The sequence below is a fragment of the Thamnophis elegans genome, chromosome 6 (genome assembly GCF_009769535.1).
Source record: "Thamnophis elegans isolate rThaEle1 chromosome 6, rThaEle1.pri, whole genome shotgun sequence".
NCBI classification, from domain to species: domain Eukaryota; kingdom Metazoa; phylum Chordata; class Lepidosauria; order Squamata; family Colubridae; genus Thamnophis; species Thamnophis elegans.
This window is the reverse complement of record NC_045546.1, coordinates 7472723-7494675: the sequence shown is the minus strand read 5'-3', so window position 1 is coordinate 7494675 and position 21953 is coordinate 7472723. Positions and strand designations below refer to the sequence as shown.

The 21953-nt window shown below is 44.4% G+C and overlaps 1 protein-coding gene across 1 annotated transcript in view; it reads left to right on the top strand.

Moving 5' to 3' along the window:
* ME3 (malic enzyme 3) overlaps window positions 1-21953 on the top strand; it is a 122500-nt gene that overhangs the window by 39735 nt on the left and 60812 nt on the right. Inside the window, exon 3 of the mRNA XM_032219197.1 lies at window positions 17671-17804. Within this exon, the coding sequence (XP_032075088.1) occupies window positions 17671-17804 (134 nt within the window). The remainder of the gene's footprint in view (window positions 1-17670; window positions 17805-21953) is intronic.

Here is a 21953-nt window from a genome sequence, read left to right as displayed (position 1 = left end):
TCATCTGGTTGAGTTCCAAGCTGGGAGGAAGGCACTGGAGACAAAATGGAGGCTGGAGGCTGATTGGAAAGAGGGTCTGTTTATTGATGAAGCAGAAACACATGGGTGGTTCTGGGCAGCTGACCACATGGAGTTGAGAGTGGAGGTGGAGTTTATACCTTCTCTTGGGCTTCGGAACTTGAGCTTCCTGTTCCTGTGCAAGAACATGTATTCTATTGGCTGTTGTCAGACTCCCATGGGGACATGTAGGGGTTATGTAGGCGTAATACCCGGCTCTAAAGGCAAAGTACAAATCCTGAGAATTTGTCTGAGCTAGGTTTGGTTGAAGTTTGGGCTGATGCAATGACAGGGCTTGTTGGGCAACTCCTATTGTGGCTGAGGGCTAATCCTACCTTTCTTGGAACTTGGGTGAGAGTCTGAATAGAGCTATCTATCTCTTTATGAGCCGAGGTGGCGCAGTGGTTAGGGTGCAGCACTGCAGGCCACTTCAGCTGACTGTTATCTGCAGTTCAGCGGTTCTAATCTCACCGGCTCAAGGTTGACTCAGCCTTCCATCCTTCCGAGGTGGGTGAAATGAGGACCCGGACTGTGGGGGCGATATGCTGACTCTGTAAACCGCTTAGAGAGGGCTGAAAGCCCTATGAAGCGGTATATAAGTCTAACTGCTATTGCTATTGCTATTGCTATTTATCTCGTTAAGTGCTGACAAAAAGTAAAATAGTACATTTCCTAAAATATCTCATTTTTCTAGCAGAGGGGTGAGTGCTAACTTCCCACACTGATTTGTTTTTTTTGTTTTTTTTTAATGTGCAAATCTGAGCTGGATAAGTTTCCTTTGCCTGTTTTAAGTCTTATATCCTTCAAAGAGTACTTTTAGTGTGGCTTTTCCAGCATGCATCTGCTTTCTATAAGGGTAAAAACAAGGCAATCAGCTAGTGCATCTTAAATCAAGAGTTTTATTTTTCAGAAAATCCTGTAGCTGGGAGCAGATGAGGTGCTAATTATAGTGCTGCTCTCTTTTGGGGGGGGGGGGTTAAATTGACTGTTTTCCTCCTTGTTACAGTTTCTTATTCAAAGGCACACTTTAAAATCTTGCCAAGCAAAGATGGTTAATAATATCTGAGTCTGTCAATCAGCTTCACATACACATGCCTGAGTCATTTATCAGTTTTGGAGGAGAAGAATAAAAAGAGTGGCACAATGGAGTTGGAATTCAAGGCACACGTTTTGTTCAAATGATTCAGACAACTTCCTTACCATTGCATCTGAAGAATGGTTGCGGGGAATTGGGTATGACTACTAGTCTGATGAAAAGAAGGACTAGGGGAGACATGATAGCAGTCTTCCAATATCTCAGGAGCTGCCACAAAGAAGAGGGAGTCAAGCTGTTCTCCAAAGTACCTGAGGGTAGAACAAGAAGCAATGGGTGGAAACTAATCAAGGAGAGAAGCAACCTAGAACTAAGGAGAAATTTCCTGACAGTGAGAACAATTAATCAGTGGAAGAACTTGCCTCCAGAAGTTGTGAATGCTCCAACACTGGAGGTTTTTAAAATGTTGGATAACCATTTGTCTGAAATGGTGTAGGGTTTCCTGCCTAAGCTTCTTGGACTAGAAGACCTCCAAGGTCCCTTTCAACTCTGTTATTCTATTCTATTCTATTCAATGATGTACTGATGTAATGATGGGAATGAGTCAGCAAGGTTTTTGGCTGTTGTCCCTTTAAGAGCCTGTATAATAATAAGAGGCCCTGTTAGGATGTCTCTCTCTCTCATCATGTGTTCTTCCATGGAAGGTCAGGAAAATGGGAACAGACATTTCCTTATGTATAGGATCAAGACATATCTTCATGAAGTCACCCAGATCTCAGCTTGGTTTGAAGGAGAACTTTCCTTTACCTATGAGGCCCATCTGATCAGTGGGTTGGAACCCATTGAAGACCCCACAATTGTACTTTCTGATTTATTGGGGGAGGAATGGCAGTCTAATTACAGTGATTTTCAATGGGAGCCAGAAGAAAAATGGATTATTAAAGTGGCTTATTCAATTTATCCTCAATTTAATTCTAAATTCTAACTTATCTACAAAGTTTTCCTAGAACTCCTGACCCCACCAAACAATTAACATGTGTCAGAAACCCTATTACACTGGCCTCAATGATAACATCATATCCTCATTTGCTGGCTGGGAACATTATCCATCAAAAAGATGAAGTTCTTAGCAGCCAAATGTTTCCCATGTTTTTCTTGGGTCTACGATCTTTATGTCAAATGCGAATGACAACAATATGTGTTTGCCACGTTTTTCCCATGAAGAACTGTTTCAGCAGGCGTTTTACGAGGGAGGGGTTTTTTAATAGCGTAGAAATAAAAAGAAAGGCTTCCTCTCTATCTCCACCCCGTTTAAATAATTTCTTTTATTGATGCCTGCCCTTTCTAAACCTGCCAACCTCTTGTGATTAGTAATCACTAATTATCTTTATTATTATTATTTTTGACCAAAATCCACAATCGGGATGTCTAACACTCCCACATAAATTATTGCTTCATCGGTGCTGAAATGAGACTCAAGAGTGCTGAAATTTCTGGCAACGTGCAGACATAATTCACATCGTCGGGGGAAAAAATTCTTGTGCTGATTGTGAAGAGCTGCACGGTGGATGTCTTTTGGATACACCCAAAACAACATTTCCTGCTATTTTTCATTGGCTTTGTGAGTTCTAAACGTCGACATCCTCTGGAGGGGACAAGTTGGAACGCTTTGAAATTAACCTGGAATAGCCAGGGAATAGTAATCAGCTTCTCATTCGACCTTTTGACTAAACCAAACATAGACTTCCTGACCCGTATTTTTAGCTCAAGAGGGTGTGAAACTCCAGAATGGAATATGCCATGTCCTTCAGGGTCCATAACATTCTTTACAGGAGTTCCTTGCAAAGGTTTGTGGGTGCTACAACATGGGAGCCAAGGTGGCGTAGTGGTTAAATGCAGCACTGCAGGCTACTTCAGCTGACTGCAGTTCTGCAGTTCGGCGGTTCAAATCTCACTGGCTCAAGGTTGACTCAGCCTTCCATCCTTCCGAGGTGGGTAAAATGAGGACCTGGATTGTTGGGGGCAATATGCTGACTCTGTAAACCGCTTAGAGAGGGCTGAAAGCCCTATGAAGCGGTATATAAGTCTAACTGCTAACTGCTATGGGAGGCTTTTACGAAGAATAACAGAGTTGGAAGGGGCCCTGGAGGTCTTCTAGTCCGACCCTCTGCTTAGGCAGGATACTCTACACCACTTCAGACAAATGGTTGTCTAATTTCTTCTTTAAAACCTCCAGTGTTGGAGCATTCACAACTTCTGGAGGCAAGATGTCCCACTGATTAATTGTTCTCACTTGTCCTTCTTTTAATTAAACTAGACATACCCAAGTTCTTTACAAGTTTTTAGCAACTGTTCTCTATAAGATTTAGGAGGAAGGGTGTGCTCTTCCTTTTGCAAATGCTGTAGGGATACTACATTTAAAAAAAAGGATCCAACAACTCTTTGAAAAATTCAAAAGCTCACTATCAAGAAATTTCTCCTCAGTTCTAGGTTGCTTCTCTCTCTGATTAATTTCCACTCATTGCTTCTAGTCTTGCCTTCAGGTGCTTTGGAGAATAGCTTGACTTCCTCTTCTTTGTGGCATCCCCTGAGATATTGGAAGACTGCTATCATGTCTCCCCTAGTCCTTCTTTTCATCAAACTAGACATACCCAGTTTCTGCAACCGTTCTTCATATGTTTTAGCCTCCAGTCCCCTAGTCATCCTTGTTACTCTTCTCTGCACTCTTTCTAGAGTCTCCACTCTAGGAAGAGATTAGACAACTACGTACTTGTCTAAAGTGCGGTTTTTATTGGTTATAATATAAAATACAAAAGCAAATGGCAAAATAAGGGAAGGGAAGGGGAAAGAAAGGAGGAGTGTAGAAAAGAAGGGGAAAAAGAAAAGAAGGCATTGACTACTGCCTCTCTCTGGTACAGTAGAGTAAAACAATAACTTCAATAACTTCAAACTTTTTATGTTTACATCAGTGGTGGATTAAAATTTTTTTTTACTACTGGTTCTGTGGGTGTGGCTTTGTGGGCGTGGCGTGGCTTGATGGATGTGGCAGGGGAAGGTTACTGCAAAATCCCCATTCTCTCCCCACCCCAAATTAACCTGCTTTCAAGCTCCGTTCTCCTGTTCAGGGCACCAAAAGAAGATTAGCTGGGAGGCAGCAGGGGCGGGGCCAGCCTATTTGCCGCTTCTCCAAACTACTAAAAATTTCCATTATCGGTTCTCCAGAACTGGCTGAATATCACCTCTGGTTTACGTAATTGTATAAACTAGCAATATTATAACAACAAATGTATCTAATCAGTAAACCCCAAAATCAAAGTTTCAGCAAAAAAGTCCAGAAGCAGAAAGTCCAGAAGTGGTTTCCAAGTAGAAATAAAAGTATTTGTATTTTTTTTCCCCTTCGACCAGAGCAATCAATTTAGCCATCTCTGCTAACTCCATCAACCTTTGCAGCCATGGTGGGGATCGAAATGTCCTTCCATTTTTGTGCATAAAGCACTCTTGCTGCCGTCAACATGTATCACATCAAAGTTCCAAATTTGTTCTGAAGTCTTTTTCCATTAAACCCCAAAGAAAAGTTTCTGGTTTTATCTTTGGATTCCTGCTTGAGACGGGGTTGGAGTAGAAGGCCTCCAAGGTCTCTTCTAACTCTTGTTTGGAAGAAATATTCAGGTCCAGATCCAAGCTGGGAGAAAGGCATTGGAGACAAAATGGAGGCTGGAGGTTGGTTGGAAAGAAGGTCCATTTATTAATGAAGCAGAAACACATGGGTGGTTCTGGGGAGCTGACCACATGGGGTTGAGAGTGGGTGGCTCTTATACCTTCTCTTGGGCTTTGAACTTGAGCTTCCTCTTCCTGCGCAAGAACATGTATTCTATTGCCTGTTGTCAGACTCCCATGGTGCCATGTGGGGGGTCATGTTTGTCTGAGTCAAGTTTGGTTGAAGTTTGCTGGGTGATGTAATGTCCTTAGGAGATTGTGCATTGTAGTGAGCTCTGCTGCTAGATAATCCTGTTATGTCCTGGAGGGTCATGTCTTAATCCCATCATCCTGGATCTGGAGGTCTTTTATTTTGTAGATAGGCTGGCCTAGTCTTTAATGGGCACAAAACATTTGCTGTGGGGAGGGAGGTGGGGTTTCTGTCTCCCTTAAGATTTTTAATTTCTCTTTTAGGGGAAATATTTTATCCTGCCTTTTAAAATATTTCTCAAGATATTTCATTCTTCTAGGAGAGGGGTAGCATCCCACATTCTGTTATTCTGTTATCTGTATTTGGTTAGGTTAGGTACGTTGTGCAGTATTTTGGCCATGGATTCTTTTGTTAGTTCTGAATCTATGACAATAAACCAAACCCTAATTTCATCTCCTTCTACTTTTAGATCTGATTTTTCTGGAGGTACTATAGTGGGAATTAATAAAATATTTGCTCCTCATAGAAACCGTCATGCTGATTGGGAAACTCTAGGAGTTGAAGTTTCACACAGTTTAACACTTCTCATGACTGACCATTCCTGGGCTAGTTAAATGGTTAGTGCAGGAGGTATAACCTTGAGTATTTCGAGTTAATAACATGCAAAATGGAATGGTTCTATCATATTACTTTACTCTGGAGATATGTGCTAGTGTGGGATACTTAGATACTTAGGTAATAGCGTTCCATGCGCCTTCGGCGTTGAGTCATGCCGGCCACATGACCATGGAGACATCTTCGGATAGCGCTGGCTCTTCAGCTTTGAAACGGAGATGAGCACCGCCCCCTAGAGTAGGAAACGACTAGCACATATGTGCGAGAGGAACCTTTACCTTTATACGAGGTATAACCTTGAGTATTTCAGGTTAGTAACATACAAAATGGAATGGTTCAATGATACTACATTACTCTGGAGATATGTGCTAGTGGGGAATGCTTAGATGAAAAAGAACAAAAATAAATAGTTGGCGATTCAACTATGAAGGAGATGCTGCTATTTTCCAGAACTAGAGTGTTTTGGAGATTGCAAAATGTTGCATTTTGGAGCAATGAAAATTTTTTTGGTCAAGAGTATGAAAATAGGCAGACCACAATGAAATGATCTTTTTATGCAAGTTTTATACAGCTGGTAAGCAATTCTTTCCCCATAGGTAACCATGCAACTGTTAAGTACGGTACACAAAAAGAAGCATTTTATGATTCAAAGAGAATAAAAGAAAAGCAGAATTATGAATATAGATGTTGGAAAATATTAACACAGAGAACAGAGAAGGGATTCATGTCTAAAGTGCTCCCTCTCTGAGTCATACCGTAGATATGCCAGAGGCAACAAGAATAAAAGAAGTAGTGGGGGGGTGCTCTTTTTATGGGTTTAATTAAATCATGGAAGTATTATTTTGTAAATCTTGAACGGAAACAGCACTTTAAAAATGTGGCATTTTAGACTGAGGGGAGAGCATGCTTTGTGAATAAGAAGTTGGATTCAGTGAGAACTGCTTTTTGCAAAGAAGTGATATAAAATCTTACCATTTATTTACCTACTATTATTCACTTACTGTGGGATGCGGTGGCTCAGTGGCTAAGACGCTGAGCTTGTCGATCAGAAAGGTTGGCAGTTTGGCGGTTCAAATCCCTAGTGCTGCATAACGGAGTGAGCTCCCGTTACTTGTCCCAGCTTCTGCCAACCTAGCAGTTCGAAAGCATGTAAAAATGCAAGTAGAAAAATAGGAACCACCTTTGGTGGGAAGGTAACAGCGTTCCATGCCCCTTTGGTGTTTAGTCATGCTGGCCACATGACCATGAACCAGTGACGTGCGGTGAGGTTGATACCTGGTGAGGCTCAGCAGGGCAGCGGTCGGCCTCAGCGGGGGGGGGGGGAATTTGCATCGCTGGAGCAACCAAGCGCCCGGGTCTGCAGCAAAGGCGCTTGGTGGCTCCCGCGATGCAAAGTGCCCCGCTGCCCCCCCGCTGTCCCGGCCTGCGTCCGCTGCTTCTCCAAGCTCCGCCGCTGGAAGTCCCGGATCGCCTCTGGGGGAAGGCTGAGTGAAAAACGGAGCGAAGCTTCTCTGCGGGCGAAGGAGGGGCGGTGGTGGCGGCGGCAGCGGCTGCTTTAAGTGCTCCCTTGTCTCACAACCGGGGCCGCTCCAGGCCGCCGGCCGCTGACACGTGCTCCTGCAAGAGCCTCTGGGCAGCGCCGGGAGGCCGCAGAGAAGCTTCGCTCCTCTTCTCACCCAGCCTTCCCCCAGAGGCGATCCGGGACTTCCAGCGGCAGAGCCTGGAAAAGCAGGCCGGGGCAGCGGGCGGCAGCATCGGGGATGGTGGGGCACTTACTTTGCATCGCGGGAGCCGCCAAGCGCCCAGGTCTGCAGCAAAGAGGCAGCCTCCTCCTTCTCGCCCACTCCTCTCTCCTCTGAAGCACGCCCCGCCCAACGTAGGCATGCTCAAGAAGACACGATTGGCTGCTTCCAAATCAGGAGGCGGGAGAATTAGTGCCTCTTTTCCATCTGAACTTCTTTGCCTTTTAACTCTTTCTTAACTTTTAGAAGGCGAAAAATTCCTTATGGAAAAGAGGCCCCGAGTTCTCTCGCCTCCTGCTTTGGTTAACACTAAGCAGACACCAAGCCACTGTGACCTGGAATCTGGTAGCAACTATCTTGGCTTTAATTATTTAAAAAAAATATTTAAATTTCTTTCTTTTTCCTGAGGAGACTGGTGAGGCTCCGCCTCCCTTGCCTCTAGTGACTGCTCGTCCCTGCCATGAACCATGTCTCTTTGGCTAGAAACGGAGATGAGCACCACCCCCTTGAATCGGGAATGACTAGCACATATGTGTGAGGGGAACCTTTACCTTATTATTCACTTAGTATTAACTTCCACCCAACGTGCTAAGTTAGAATGTGGCTTCTTTGATTTTAGCAGATTGCAATGTAGGAACTAAGCCATTGTGTAGCATGTTTCACATTATCGCATCACAGAGTATGTGTGAAGTTGCCAATTGTGGTTTGCTTCGTCAATCCAACATCAACATTTTATTCTAATTTCTTTGATGGTTGTGAACCCAGAAACACTGATATATTACCCAGATATTTAGATTGGATTTGGCATTTTTATCCACCTAAGTCCTTCCAAAAGATCTGGGATAGGTAATTGTGGATGTTTGATGGTGTTAAAGGTATCATTATAGGATATTATTATTATTAATAAAGAATGGATAAGAAAGACAAAAGACTCTGGACAATGGACAACAGTACCTGGAGATAGCAGAGAACTGGAGAAAATGTCAACATGCAAAGACCTGCAAACAGAAATAGAATGATTGCGGCAAAAGCAAGCAAAGGTATTACCAATAGTAATAGGCACCTTAGGCAACTGACAGCAAACAGCACTTATTAACTAGCACTGATGATGTTACCTAGTTGGGTAATGAAACATCTGCAAGAAAACAAACAAGGCTCAGGAAGTACCAAGTATCCTTCATTTCAACCCTGAGCTACAGATTGACAGAATTGGAAGGGACCTTGGAGGTCATCTAGTCCAACCCCCCGCCCAAGCAGGAGACCTTACACCATTTCTGACAAATGGCAGTCCAATCTCTTCTTGAAGGTCTACAAATATTCGCCTTTATTGGAATCTCCATTTAGCTATTGATTAGTTGGTTCTCTGGAAATTCTAGACTTACGACCATTCATTTAATAATGATCCAAAGTTATGACAACCTGGGAAAAAGTGACATATGATCTTATCCTTTCAAGTTACCGCCATAACACCATCCCTGTGGTTTATGTGATAACAATTTGACAACTGGCTCACATTTACGACGGTTGCAGGGTGCTTGAGGTCACCTGATTGCAATCGGCAACTTTCCCAGCTGGCATCTCACAAGCAAAGTCAATTGGGGAGTTGGATTCCCTTAATGACGCTATGATTCGCTTACCCACCATAGCGATTCATTTAATGACTGCACTAAAAAATGGTTTTCATACCATGTGGTGCAAAGACCACATCACTTAGCAACCAAAATTCTGGTCCCGATTATGTTCGTAAGTCGAGGACTACCTGTATCTAATTTATTCTACCCAGCCATTAGTTTAAGTTTAAGTTTTATTTTATTTATATGCCACCCTATTCCCTAAAAGGGACTCAGGGCAGCGAACAACGTAAACGGGAAGGGGAAACATACAAGTACAAAATAAACATATTAAAATGACCAACAACCACACCTGGCGAGAGGGGAAGGGAGCTCATCAACCCCAGGCCTGCCGACACAGCCAGGTTTTAACGGCTTTTCGGAAAGCAGGGAGAGAGGTGAGGGTCCGAATCTCCGCGGGGAGTTCGTTCCAAAGGGCCGGAGCTGCAACAGAGAAGGCCCTCCCCTGGGTCGTAGCCAGATGGCATTGGCTGGTGGATGGAACCCGGAGGAGGCCGGCCCTGTGCGATCTAATGGGTCTTTGGGAGGTAATTGGCAGCAGGCGGTCTCTCAAGTACCCAGGTCCAATACCATGAAGGGCTTTATAAGTAATAAATAGCACCTTGTGCTAGTTATTTCTTGTGCTCCTGGGAGTAAAAAAAAAAAGATCTCTCAAATGTCTTTGTGTTCTAAGGACACTGAAAAATGATTTTGATTGTAAGCAGAATCCAGCTGTAAGGCCAAGGCTCTATGGCACATATTAGTTACAGCTAATTTTGTTCCAGCGAGAAAGAGAAAATAGTGCAGCGTCTTTATGTGGAATATAAAGGGAGAAAGGGGGGAGATATGTGCTCCTCATTTCTAAAAAGCTAGATGAACAGAAAAACATCAATTTTCGTCCAAGGGAGCAAAATGGAAAAAAAAACCACCCTATTGAAAAATCATTGTAAAGGCCTGTCCCTTTTTAAGTGTTTTGCTTACTAAAGAAAAATGGGGGGCGGGGGGAGTCTGCATGTTAAAAAAAATATTGCAGGGTAGATATTTGTTGTTTTCGGTTTATTAACCCAACACAATTTGGCAGCTGCCAGGAAGAAAAAATAAAAAAAAACCAGAAAGATTCCCTTTGTTATTATGAATGACCAGGTATATATTTTTTTTCCTTTTATTGGCAAAGTAAATAGCCTGCAAGAAAGCTGAAAGTCATCTGTCTCCAAAGCGTTGGGGTGATTGTAAGCCCTCCTTTACTCTTGGAGTCATCCCTTAGTCATTCAAAGAACTCCGGCTGAAAGCCTTGGAAAAGAGTCCCTCGGACTTCTGCAACAGCAGATAGGTGGACCTCCAACTTCCATAAGTCTCAGTCGGGATCACCAGTCTCTCTACTGCATATGAGTCATACTATATATTAAAGAACAGAATAACAGAGTTGGAAGGGACGTTGGAGGCCTTCATAACATTTGAAACAAATGGTTGTCCAATCTCTTCTTAAAAACTTCCAGTATTGGACAATTCACAACTTCTGGAGGCAAGTTGTTCCATTGATTAATTGCTTTGTCAGGAAATTTCTCCTTAGTTCTAGGTTGCTTCTCTCCTTGATTAGTTTCCACCCATTGCTTCTTCTATTCTCAGGTGCTTTGGAGAATAGCTTGACTCCCTCTTCTTTGTGGCAACCTCTGAGATTTTAGGAACACTGCTATCATGTCTCCTCTAGTCCTTCTTTTCATTAAACTAGACATACCCAGTTCCTGCAACGGTTCTTTATATGTTTTAGCCTCCAGTCCCCTAATCATCTTTGTTGCTCTTCTCTGCACTCTTTCTAGAATCTCCACATCTTTCCTACATCGTGGCGACCAAAACTGAATGCCGTATTCCAAATGTGGCCTTACCAAGGCATTATAAAGTGATATTAACACTTTACGTGATCTTGATTCCATCCGTCTGTTTATGTAGCCTAGAACTGTGTTGGCTGTTTTGACAGGTTCCTTCTCTCCTTGATTAGTTGCTTCATCCATTGCTTCTTGTTCTGCCTTTACGCTCTTTGGAGAAATAGGTTGACTCCCTTTTCTTTGATAAGATAAATGAAAATTCTTCTATGGCTAAAAGGCTGGGGAAGCTTGCTTAACTGATAATGGAAGTAGAAGTCTGTTGAATCTCATCAAAAGTTTGTACGATCAGAAGGGAAAATTTATGACCCCTAAAGCTGGTATTGCTGTGGAATTGCTTTCTTGTGGGCCATATAACCACAAGGCCCACATGCACCATGTCCCAATTTTAATCTTCCTACGAAACAACCAGAACTCTTTCGGGCAACTCAGAAACAAGGCCCAAAGTTATCATGTTCACTATTTTGCTTCCTGTTTTCAACCCAATTTTTTTCAATGTGTTCCACACAGGGGTGAAATTCAGCAGGTTCTGATAAGTTCTGGAGAACTGATAGAGGAAATTTTGAGTAGTTCAGAGAACTACTGACTGAACTGATGGAGTTTCTTGGATGAGAAGAGAAATGTCTTCAAAGAGATACAAAGAAAGTCCAGTTGCCTCTTGGGAAAAAAAAACATGATTGGAACAACCATGATCTGGATGACTGAGAATCTCCATAGATGTTTCCTGGTCTTGGCAACGTTAAGATGCATGGTGAGAGGAAGGAAGGAAGGAAGGAAGGAAGGAATGGAGAGATGGAAGAAGGAAGGAAGGGGAGGGAAGAGGAGGAGGGGGAGAGGAGAGATGGAAGAAGGAAGGTGGGGAGAGGAGAGATGAAAGAAGGAAGGAAGGGGAGGAGAGGGGAGGGGAGAGATGGAAGAAGGAAGGAAGGGAGGAGAGGAGGAGGGGGAAAGATGGAAGAAGGAAGGGAGGGGGAGGGGAAAGGAGAGATGAAAGAAGGAAGGAAGGGGAGAGGAGGACAGGGGAGAGGAGAGATGGAAGAAGGAAGGAGGAGAGATGGAAGAAGGAAGAAGGGGAGAGATGGAAGAAGGAAGGAATGAGAGAGGAGGGGAGAGATGGAAGAAGGAAGGAAGGGGGAGGAGAGGGGAGATGGAAGAAGAAAGGAAGGAAGGAAGGGGAGAGGAGGAGAGGGGAGAGGAGAGATGGAAGAAGGAAGGAGGGAAGGGGAGAGATGGAAGAAGGAAGGAATGAGAGAGGAAGAGAGAGGAAGGGATAGATGGAGGAAGGAAGGAAGGAAGGGGGAGGAGAGGGGAGATGGAAGAAGAAAGGAAGGAAGGAAGGGGAGAGGTGGACAGGGGAGTGGAGAGATGGAAGGAGGAAGGAGGGGAGGGGAGAGATGGAAGAAGGAAGGAATGAGAGAGGAGGAGAGAGGAGGGGAGAGATGGAAGAAGGAAGGAAGGGGGAGGAGAGGGGAGATGGAAGAAGAAAGGAAGGAAGGAAGGGGAGAGGAGGAGAGGGGAGAGGAGAGATGGAAGGAGGGGAGGGGAGAGATGGAAGAAGGAAGGAATGAGAGAGGAGGAGAGAGGAGGGGAGAGATGGAAGAAGGAAGGAAGGGGGAGGAGAGGGGAGATGGAAGAAGGAAGGAAGGAGGAGGAGAGGAGAGAGGAGAGATGGAAGAAGGAAGGAAGGGAAGAGGAGAGATGGAAGAAGGAAGGAATAAAGGAAGGGGAGAGGAGGAGAGGGGAGAGGAGAGTTGGAAGAAGGAAGGGAGGGAGGGAGGGAGGGAGGGAGGGAGGGACATACCATCTAATATACTCCATTATTTGTTTATTTGCTTTGTTTAATTTGATTTAATGCTGCCTGACTCCAAATGATTCTGGGAGGCTTGTAGGACAGTTGCAGTTTTAAGCTACTCTCCAAGCTATTCTCCAAAGCACCTGAGAATAGAACAAGAAGCAATGGGTGGAAACTAATCAAGGAGAGAAGCATCTCTCTTTCTCTCTGTGCTTGCATAAGAATTCTTTTTGTCTTTTCCTGAATTTGATTGACGGGTCATTGGGAAATAAGCATGCAGAGTCTGTGAACCACCCTGTGCTCACCAGCTGAATAGATTGGAGAGAGAGAACCTTAGAATCATTTTTTTTCATTCTTTCTATCCCCTTGTTGGCATCTCCATGCTGTCTTTTCCCCAACCTGGGTGTCGGAAATCAACCCTGAAGCCGGCTTTATCAATATTCAAAACAATGGCTGGATCGAAAGTTGGCATTTGGACCTCAAGGTCAAAAGACAGCAAAGTTCACCCGCCAGGCTTGTCCTCCCTTCTCACTGACGCACAAACACTTCACAATCCAGATTTGCTGGACTTAGGAAGCGACATCAGGAAATAATCACACAGGAAAACGGATGCCTTACGGCTAGCCATGTTTCCTTTGGCATTAGCAGGCAATTTGGATGCAGCCTCCAGAATTTCCTCATCCTAGAAGTTAGTAAAGAAACAAAAAACCCTAAGTATTAGGGAATAATAATAATTGCCAACTAAGAAACCTCCAGCGGCAGACAGAGTTAGAAGATTTGTATTTGAGAGCCAGCTCTGAGGAAAACGTGGCAAGGGTGTGTGATTGTAGATCGCTTTCCAGAAAAGCAGCTAACTAGTCACTGATCCTAGAGAAGAACAGATCAACAAAGGTGGGAAGAAGATCTTGGAGATAATCCTAGTAGAACCCATGCTCAAGTAGGAAAACCTATACCCATGATGGCGAACCTATGGCACACGTGCCGCAGGTGGCATGTGGAGCTAAAATTTAACGGCATGGCAGCCCTTGGCAGCCCTCAGCTCTGTTGCATATGTGTGTGATGGCCAGCTGATGTTTGGGCTTCCGGAGGGCCAGGGAAAGCTGTTTTTGCCCTCCCCAGGCTTCAGGAAAGCCTCTGGAGCCTAGAGAGGGCAAAAAACAGGCCCAATGAGTCAACTGGAAGTTCGGGAACAAACTTCCGGTTGGGCTATTGGGCCTGTTTTTCACTTTGCCCAGACTTCAGGAAAGTCTCCGGAGCCTAGAGAGGGCGAAAAACAGGCCCAAGGAGTCAACCGGAAGTTCGGGAACAAACTTCCAGTTGGGCTATTGGGCCTGTTTTTCACTTTCCTCAGACTTCAGGAAAGTCTCCGGAGCCTAGAGAGGGCGAAAAACAGGCCCATCGAGTCAACCGGAAGTTCATTTCTGAACTTCCACTTGGCCTGTTGGGCCTGTTTTTCACCCTCCCCAGGCTCCGGAGGCTTTCCTGAAGTCTGGGGAGGGCGAAAATGGCCTCTCTCGGCTCTCTGGAGGGCCTTCGGCAGGCCGGAGGAGGCCATTTTCACCCTCCCCAGGCTTCAGGAAAGCCTCCGGAGCCTAGAGAGGGCGAAAAACAGGCCCATCGAGTCAACCGGAAGTTCATTTCTGAACTTCCACTTGGCCTGTTGGGCCTGTTTTTCACCCTCCCCAGGCTCCGGAGGCTTTCCTGAAGCCTGGGGAGGGTGAAAATGGCCTCCTCCAGCCTGCCGAAGGCCCTCCGGAGAGCCGAGAGAGGCCATTTTCGCCCTCCCCAGACTTCAGGAAAGCCTCCAGAGCCTGGGGAGGGCGGAAATTCCATTCCTGGCACGCGCGTTGGGGAGGCTGTTCACACATGCACAGATGGGGGGGTTGCTTGCGCATGCGCAGGTGGGTGGACACTTCCGGGCGCACTGCTTAGAAAAAGGTTAGCCATAACTGACCTATAGCATTCCAGACAAATGGGTGTCCAATCTCTTTTTAAAGACCTCCAGTGTTAGAGAATTCACAACTTCTGGAGGCAAGTTGTTTTACTGATTAGTTGTTCTCGCTGTCAGGAAATTTCTCCTTATTTCTACGATGGTTCACTTCTCTCCTTGATTAGTTTCCAAGTGGAAAATTCGGACCCTTGGCAACTGGCAGGTACTTATGACAGTTGCAATGTCCTGGGGTCCAGTGAACACTTTTTGTAACTGTGTTGGCTTATTTCTGACCATGGGAGGTATCCGGATTCACTTAAGGATCTCATGATTCACGTAGCAACTTCAACAATTCGCTTAAAAAGGTTGTAAAATGGGGCAAAACTTGCCTAACAACCACCTTGCTTTGCTACGGAAATATTCGGCTCAGTTGGGGTCGTAAATTGAGGATTACCAGTGTTAGGTAAGCTCCCTGTTGGGAGAGCGAGTGCGTTCAGAGAAGCGTTGTGAGAGTTGTGATGGAGAACACACAAATCAGCATACAGAGACACTGCAGTTTAAATAGGCTTTTACTTTCGTGGAAATAGAGGTATCAGAGTCCATCAAACAGTCCAATTCATACGTGGATAAGACACTCAGTCATCAATGTCTTTAAGTTAAGGGATAATCCAAATAACTAGTCCAGTATCATATAAACAGTCTGGTACTCAAAGTTTGCTAACAATTGCAAAACTTACAATAGCTCACGGCACTTTCTAACAGCCAGCTTCCAAAAACACTCAGATCAGATCAGCCCAGCATCTAACAAACAGAGAGCTAACAGTCATTCTGGCCGATTGAGGAAAACAGCAACCAATTACATTTTACAGTATGATTTAAAGAAATAGGTATAGCATTGTTACATGATTTATATATTGCCAACCCAACCATTAGATTATATTCCTAACAACCTTTATTAAGGATCCGGAGAGAATTCCAGAAATCCTGCTGACTTTCCTTGCCCAGAGCTATTTGGCTGACTTATCAAATGCTGCATAGCGCTGAAGAAGCTTTCAAACAAATGAATGTTGATGACTGCACGGTGGAGTTCATGGCTCACCTTTTGCTTAAATTTGGCAAAAAAAAAATCCCCCTCTACCATCTTCAGTAATTTTTTGCATTTCCTGGTTTCCTTGGAAGAAGGGAATTGCTTTTCTGGCAGATTTTTTGGAGCCATTGCGGTGACTAAACAAAGCGGATTAAGGACGCTCCTGCCAAAAATAATGGTGTTTTCATTTAAGTTATTGCAACGGGGAGAATTTTAAAAAGTGAAACGCGCACATTATGTAAAACATCCCATTTTGGAAGTCGCCAAGGGAGGCTGAGTGACTCATGGCTCCCACATAACAGCAAACAAATTCAGCTATCTTAAATAGCATGTGGAAAGATATATTGGGGTGAGTTGGATAAAAATGTTTTTTTTTATTTATTCAGGCTTGGCTTTCCTTTCTTGAAAATATTTTCAATGTGTTTTTTTTTAAAAAAATCTTTGCTATTAAAAATGAAGCACAATATATATACATTTTCTCAGTTTTCTCTAGTTTCTAATTTTATTACTCCTGGAGCTGTGCCGCAGTCCAAATTCCAAGGATAAAATATGCTTTGGAGTGGATGTTGGCATCGTCCTATAGAAATTGTAGCTTTTCCCATGCTTACCCAATTCCGTAGTGCACGAAATAAGATACATTTGGGGTAAAGGTATGCCAATGGATGTGAGGTGGGCAGCTATGCCCACTCCTTCTCCACATCTTTTGATCCCAGGTTCACTGCACAATTCCCTTCACCGTCATAACTTACTCACAATCCTCTGTTTAGTGATGGCACTTTTAGGCTTTTTAATCAAGGATGCAATCAATATATGAAGAATGTATCTGTGAATGGGATTTAAATTTTAGTGTTTCCAGATGCATCTCACTTTGTATTGCTGGAAAGAGAAAGAACTACTTTGGTCCAGTGGTTAAGGCACCAGGCTAGAAAACAGGTGACTGTGAGTTGTAGTCCCACTTAGCCATGAAAGCCAGCTGGGTGACTTTCGGGCAGGAGGTGGTGAGTTCTAGTCCCGCCTTAGGCATGAAAGCCAGCTGGGTGACTTTGGGCCAGTCACCAGGAGACGGTGAGTTCTAGTCCCACCTTAGGCATGAAAGCCAGCTGGGTGACTTTCAGGCAGGAAGTGGTGAGTTCTAGTCCCGCCTTAGGCATGAAAGCCAGCTGGGCGACTTTGGGCCAATCACCAGGAGACGGTGAGTTCTAGTCCTGCCTTAGGCATGAAAGCCAGCTGGGCGACTTTGGGCCAATCACCAGGAGATGGTGAGTTCTAGTCCTGCCTTAGGCATGAAAGCCAGCTGGGTGACTTTGGGCCAATCACCAGGAGACGGTGAGTTCTAGTCCTGCCTTAGGCATGAAAGCCAGCTGGGTGACTTTGGGCCAATCACCAGGAGACGGTGAGTTCTAGTCCTGCCTTAGGCATGAAAGCCAGCTGGGTGGCATTGGGCCAATCACCAGGAGACGGTGAGTTCTAGTCCTGCCTTAGGCATGAAAGCCAGCTGGGTGGCATTGGGCCAATCACCAGGAGACGGTGAGTTCTAGTCCTGCCTTAGGCATGAAAGCCAGCTGGGTGACATTGGGCTAGTTCTTCTACTTCAGCCCAATCAACTCTACAGGGTTGTTGTTATGCAGCAAATAGGAGGAAGAAGGCGTGTTGGATATGTTCACCACCTTGAGTTATTTGTCAAAACAATAAAGGCAGGATACAAATAAATAAACTAAATAAGTGAACTAAATAATGGACAAAGTGATCACTTGGCAAGAACACTAGGGATTCGAACCGCCGAACTGCCAAAGTTTCTGATTGACAAGCTCAGCGTCTTAGCCACTGAGCCACCGCGTCCCAGGAAAGGTCACAAAATGGGGCAAAACTCACTGAACAACTTTCTCTCTTAGCAACATAAATTTTGCACTCAGTTTTGGTCGTGAGTCGAGAACTACCCATAATACTTTTTTTTTCCTTTTAAGAGACTGGTTCTGTTCCACTGTTTTAACACACCCATCCTCTTTTTACACCTTAGGGCATGGCCTTCACCCTTCAAGAGAGGCTCCAGCTGGGAATACACGGCCTTCTTCCACCTTGTTTCCTGAGCCAAGATGTTCAAGTACTACGGGTTCTGAAAAGCTACGAGACCAAATCCAATGATCTAGACAAGTGAGCAGAAGTGAGCTGGGGATGCCTGCACGAATCTTATGTTTCAAACTAGATACTCTGGAACTTGGAGGTTGACCCTTTGGGTTGCCTTCTGTGGTTGTGGTGGTTGTTAGTTGCGCAGGTGTGTCCGACCCATTGTGACCCCATGGACAACATTTCTCCAGGCCTTCCTGTCCTCTACCATCCTCTGGAGTCCATTTAAGCTCACACTGACTGCTTCAGTGACTCCATCCAGCTACCTCCTTCTCTGTCGTCCCCTTCTTCTTTTGCCCTCCATCGTTCCCAGCATGAGGCTCTTCTCCAGGGAGTCCTTCTTCCTTCTCATTAGGTGGCCAAAGTCTTTGAGTTTCCTCTTCAGGATTTGGCCTTCTAGAGAGCAGTCAGGGTTGACCTCCTCTAGGACTGACAGGTTGGATCGCCTTGCAGTCCAAGGGACTCGCAGGAGTCTTCTCCAGCACATTGTGTAGTTGTGGAAAAACTGCCAGTTGGCTGGCATCTCACCGCCCGTTTTGTCACAGGCGGCTAGCTGTTCCCAGATCAGCCTCAACATTTCTATGCTAGCTTTGTTTCGAGTTCCTGTGAAGGTATCCATCCAACAGAAATAGTAAACTGACCCCAGCTTCTCCCCGCTGTGCTCAGACATTTTCCCACATAGATAAGGACTTCCTCGCACTGTTATTACGACATGACCTCTGGTAGTCTTCTTTGACGCAATATTCTTCTCCATGCCGAAAACGTGGCAGACACTTTTGAACTTTTCAAAGAACTGTTGGATCCTTTTTTTTAATGTAGTAAAAACCCTACAGCATTTGCAAAAGGAAGAGCACACCCTTCCTCCTAAATCTTATAGAGAACGGTTGCTAAAACTTGTAAAGAACTTGGGTATGTCTAGTTTATTTAAAAGAAGGACAAGTGAGAACAATTGATCAGTGGAACAACTTGCCTCTAGGAATTGTGAATTTGTTTGAAATGGGATAGTCCAATGGCCTATAATGGTCTAAGCATGGGTTGGACTAGAAGACCTCCAAGGTCCCTTCCAACTCTGTTATTCTATTCTGTTCTATCCTAGTTCAATCATCTTCTCATTTCTCATCTTTTCTCCTCTTTCCCACTATCTTCCCCTATTGGTATCTTATGATTTATTACTTGTTGTTTGTATCTTATAAATGATTGTATTTATGATTTATAACCTATCACTTTGTTGTTTTTATGTACACAGGGAGTTTATGCACTAGAGACAATTGTTTTGTGTTTCCAGTTGCTAAAACCTATAAAGAAGGTGGGTATGTCTAGTTTAATGAAAAGAAGGACGAGTGAGAACAATTGATCAGTGGAACAACTTGCCTCCAGAAATTGTGGGTGCTCCAATACTGGAGGTTTTTAAGAAGAGATTGAACAACCATTTGTCTGAAATGGTATAGGGTTTCCTGCCTGAGCAAGGGGTTGGACTAGAAGACCTCCAAGGTCTCTTCCAACTCTGTTAATCTGTTATTCCCTGCTGGTTCTTGGGAAAAACCCCCTGAAAAAAACACTTATCACAAAATGTTAACTTATTATTCTATTTGTAACATTTATCAGCTACCTCTTTTACCACACTGTAACTCTGGGTGCCTTATAATATTAAAAGTTAAAACTGTAGGAAACCTAATAAGACAAATGCTATAAAGATCAACCTAACTAAAAAAAAAATGTGCAGGAAGTATGATGAGAAGCGGGGAAGGTGGAAAATTTAAAAAAAAACGATGCAAAACAACACAAAATAATGATGTCTCTTGTTCTGCATCATTTATTCTTCCATGGTTACTATTCTGGGTACTAAACAGTAATTTGTTTTTTAGTGCAATAGAAAAAAGATGGGAGCTATTTCATGGAGAATCTTAGCCTAAAGCATTAGGATGAAATCCAGCTTCAATCCTTAGCTAAATAAATGTATTAAATGCAATGGCAATAATTTTTAAAAAAATCCAGAAGTTGAACAATGCTCCCTTATGCGCTTCCCTTCATTTTTAGGGGAAAATCCCCGCCTTCATTGGGAAGAACTTTATAATTATAGTCTGGTCTCAAATATTCCATTCTTGGTGTGGTGTCTGAGAAACTGACATTGTAGATTCAAGTAAACCTGGATGAAACGGACTTTCTGCAGGCATTTAAATCGGGGTTTCATCTGGGATAGGTTGTAAGTTGAGGTAGTCCTCAACTTGCAACCATTCATTTAGCGACCATTCGAAGTGGCAACAATGAAAAAAAGCGAATGATAACTATTTTTCACACTTACAACTACCTTAGGATCACATGATCAAAACTGAGACGCTTGGCAACTGATTCGTAACTGGGCCCCGCGTTATCCTTCCCCCTTCCTCCTCCGCCGTGCTTTTGAGGAGCCATTTGGCCGCAGGAGCTAGTAGGAAGGCGGCAGAGGGAGTGGGAGCAGGAAAAAAAGACCTCATGGCTTCTCAAAAGCATGGCGGAGGTGGAGGCGGCGGCAGGGGTAACCCAGAGCCCAGCTGAGGTGCTCCGAGGGGAGGGGGAGGCACCACCGCCGCTGCCATGGGTGGGGGCGCCTGCGGGAGCTTTGGAGGCTTCACCTCGGCTGCAGCACTGGGCAGCAAATATGTTGGTGCTGTTGGAGGAGGAGGAGGAGGAGGAGGCGGCAGCAGCTATTCTAGTGGCGGCGGGGGCTCGTTGGCATCTTCAGCGGCAGCCCTGCCCCCTGTGAAAAAAACCGAAGATGGAGCAGATCCACGCAGATGACGTTGCTGCAACATAACTGGAGGAGGAATTCTGGGAGTTGAAGTCCACAAGGCTTAAAGCTGTCAGGTTTGAAGACCCCTGGGTTTTTTTTTCCTAAAGGGTTAGGGGTGCAAAGGTCTTGTAACTTGACAGCTTTAAGACTTGCATGCTTCAATGCCAGAGTTTCTGAGCCAACATTTTGGTTGCTAAGCAGGACCGTTGTTAAGTGATACTGATATTATATAACACTTTTAATTAAGCGGGTACCTTGAATAAACATAACTTTGAGTTTCAAATAACACTGATTTCGTTGTTGTCTTAGGTGACATCTGTGAAAAAAATTCAGGTGCTCAGGCATGAAAATATGCCGCTCAAACACTATACTTTTCTGCTCACACTGAAAAAAAATTAGAGGGAACATTGGTCATGGGACAGAACAGCTCATTATGGTCATAAGTCAAAGACTACCTACAGTGACGTGTGGTGAGGTTTATGGCTGGTGAGGCAAGTGGGCAAAAGCCACTCTATGTCGGACACAGCGGCAGGGCGTTCGGACGCCCCGGCGCTGTGTCCGCCATAGAGGAAAAACTTCCTTAGACCAATGGAGGACTTTAAAAGCAGAGAGGACCTATGGAAAGCTTCAAAGAATCAATGCTGGATGGAACCAAAGCCGCCCTGCCGCCCCGGGGCTAGAGGCAAAAGCCGCCCTGCCACTACGTCCAAAAGCCCTGCCGGCAGCTATGTCCCACATAAAAAATAAAGTGCCAGCCCACGTTCCAGCAGAGGCAGGTAAAACACACACACACACAAAAATTATTTACAATAATACAATTACTTACAAATTACATTAATTTTGAATTCCTCCCCCCCTCCCTCTGACCCACGTACCTTTTCCAGCTGTGTCACAGAGGATTTCAACTCTGCTCTTGTCTGCCATAATGAAAATGTAAAAATGTAAAAAGAAAAAGGCAAGAGCTGCTGAGGCCAGGCTGAGTTAGCTGCTGCCAGAGTCCCCAATGGATGACTCTGCTTAACTGTTTAAAAAAAGCCTCTAAAAAAAGCGCCCTCTACAGGAGGAGGCGAGAGAACCTTGTGCCTCATCTACATAAGGAATTTTTCAGCTTTTAACCCTTGCTTAACTCTGCTCGAGTGATCATAAAGATAGACTAAATGAGGCACATGGTTCTCTCGCCTCCTCATGCAGAGGCTTTTTTAAACAGTTAAGCACTAAGCAGAGTCATCCACTGTGACTCTGGCAGCAACTACTTCAGCCTTTTTCCTTTTAATTTTTCTTTTCTTTTCATGATGACAGTGGTGAGGCCCCGCCTCCCCTGACTGCACGTTACTGACTACCTATAATACTGATGGTGGTTTGTCATGTTGATGGATGGGTCCCAATCCAAAAAAGCTAAATGGAAG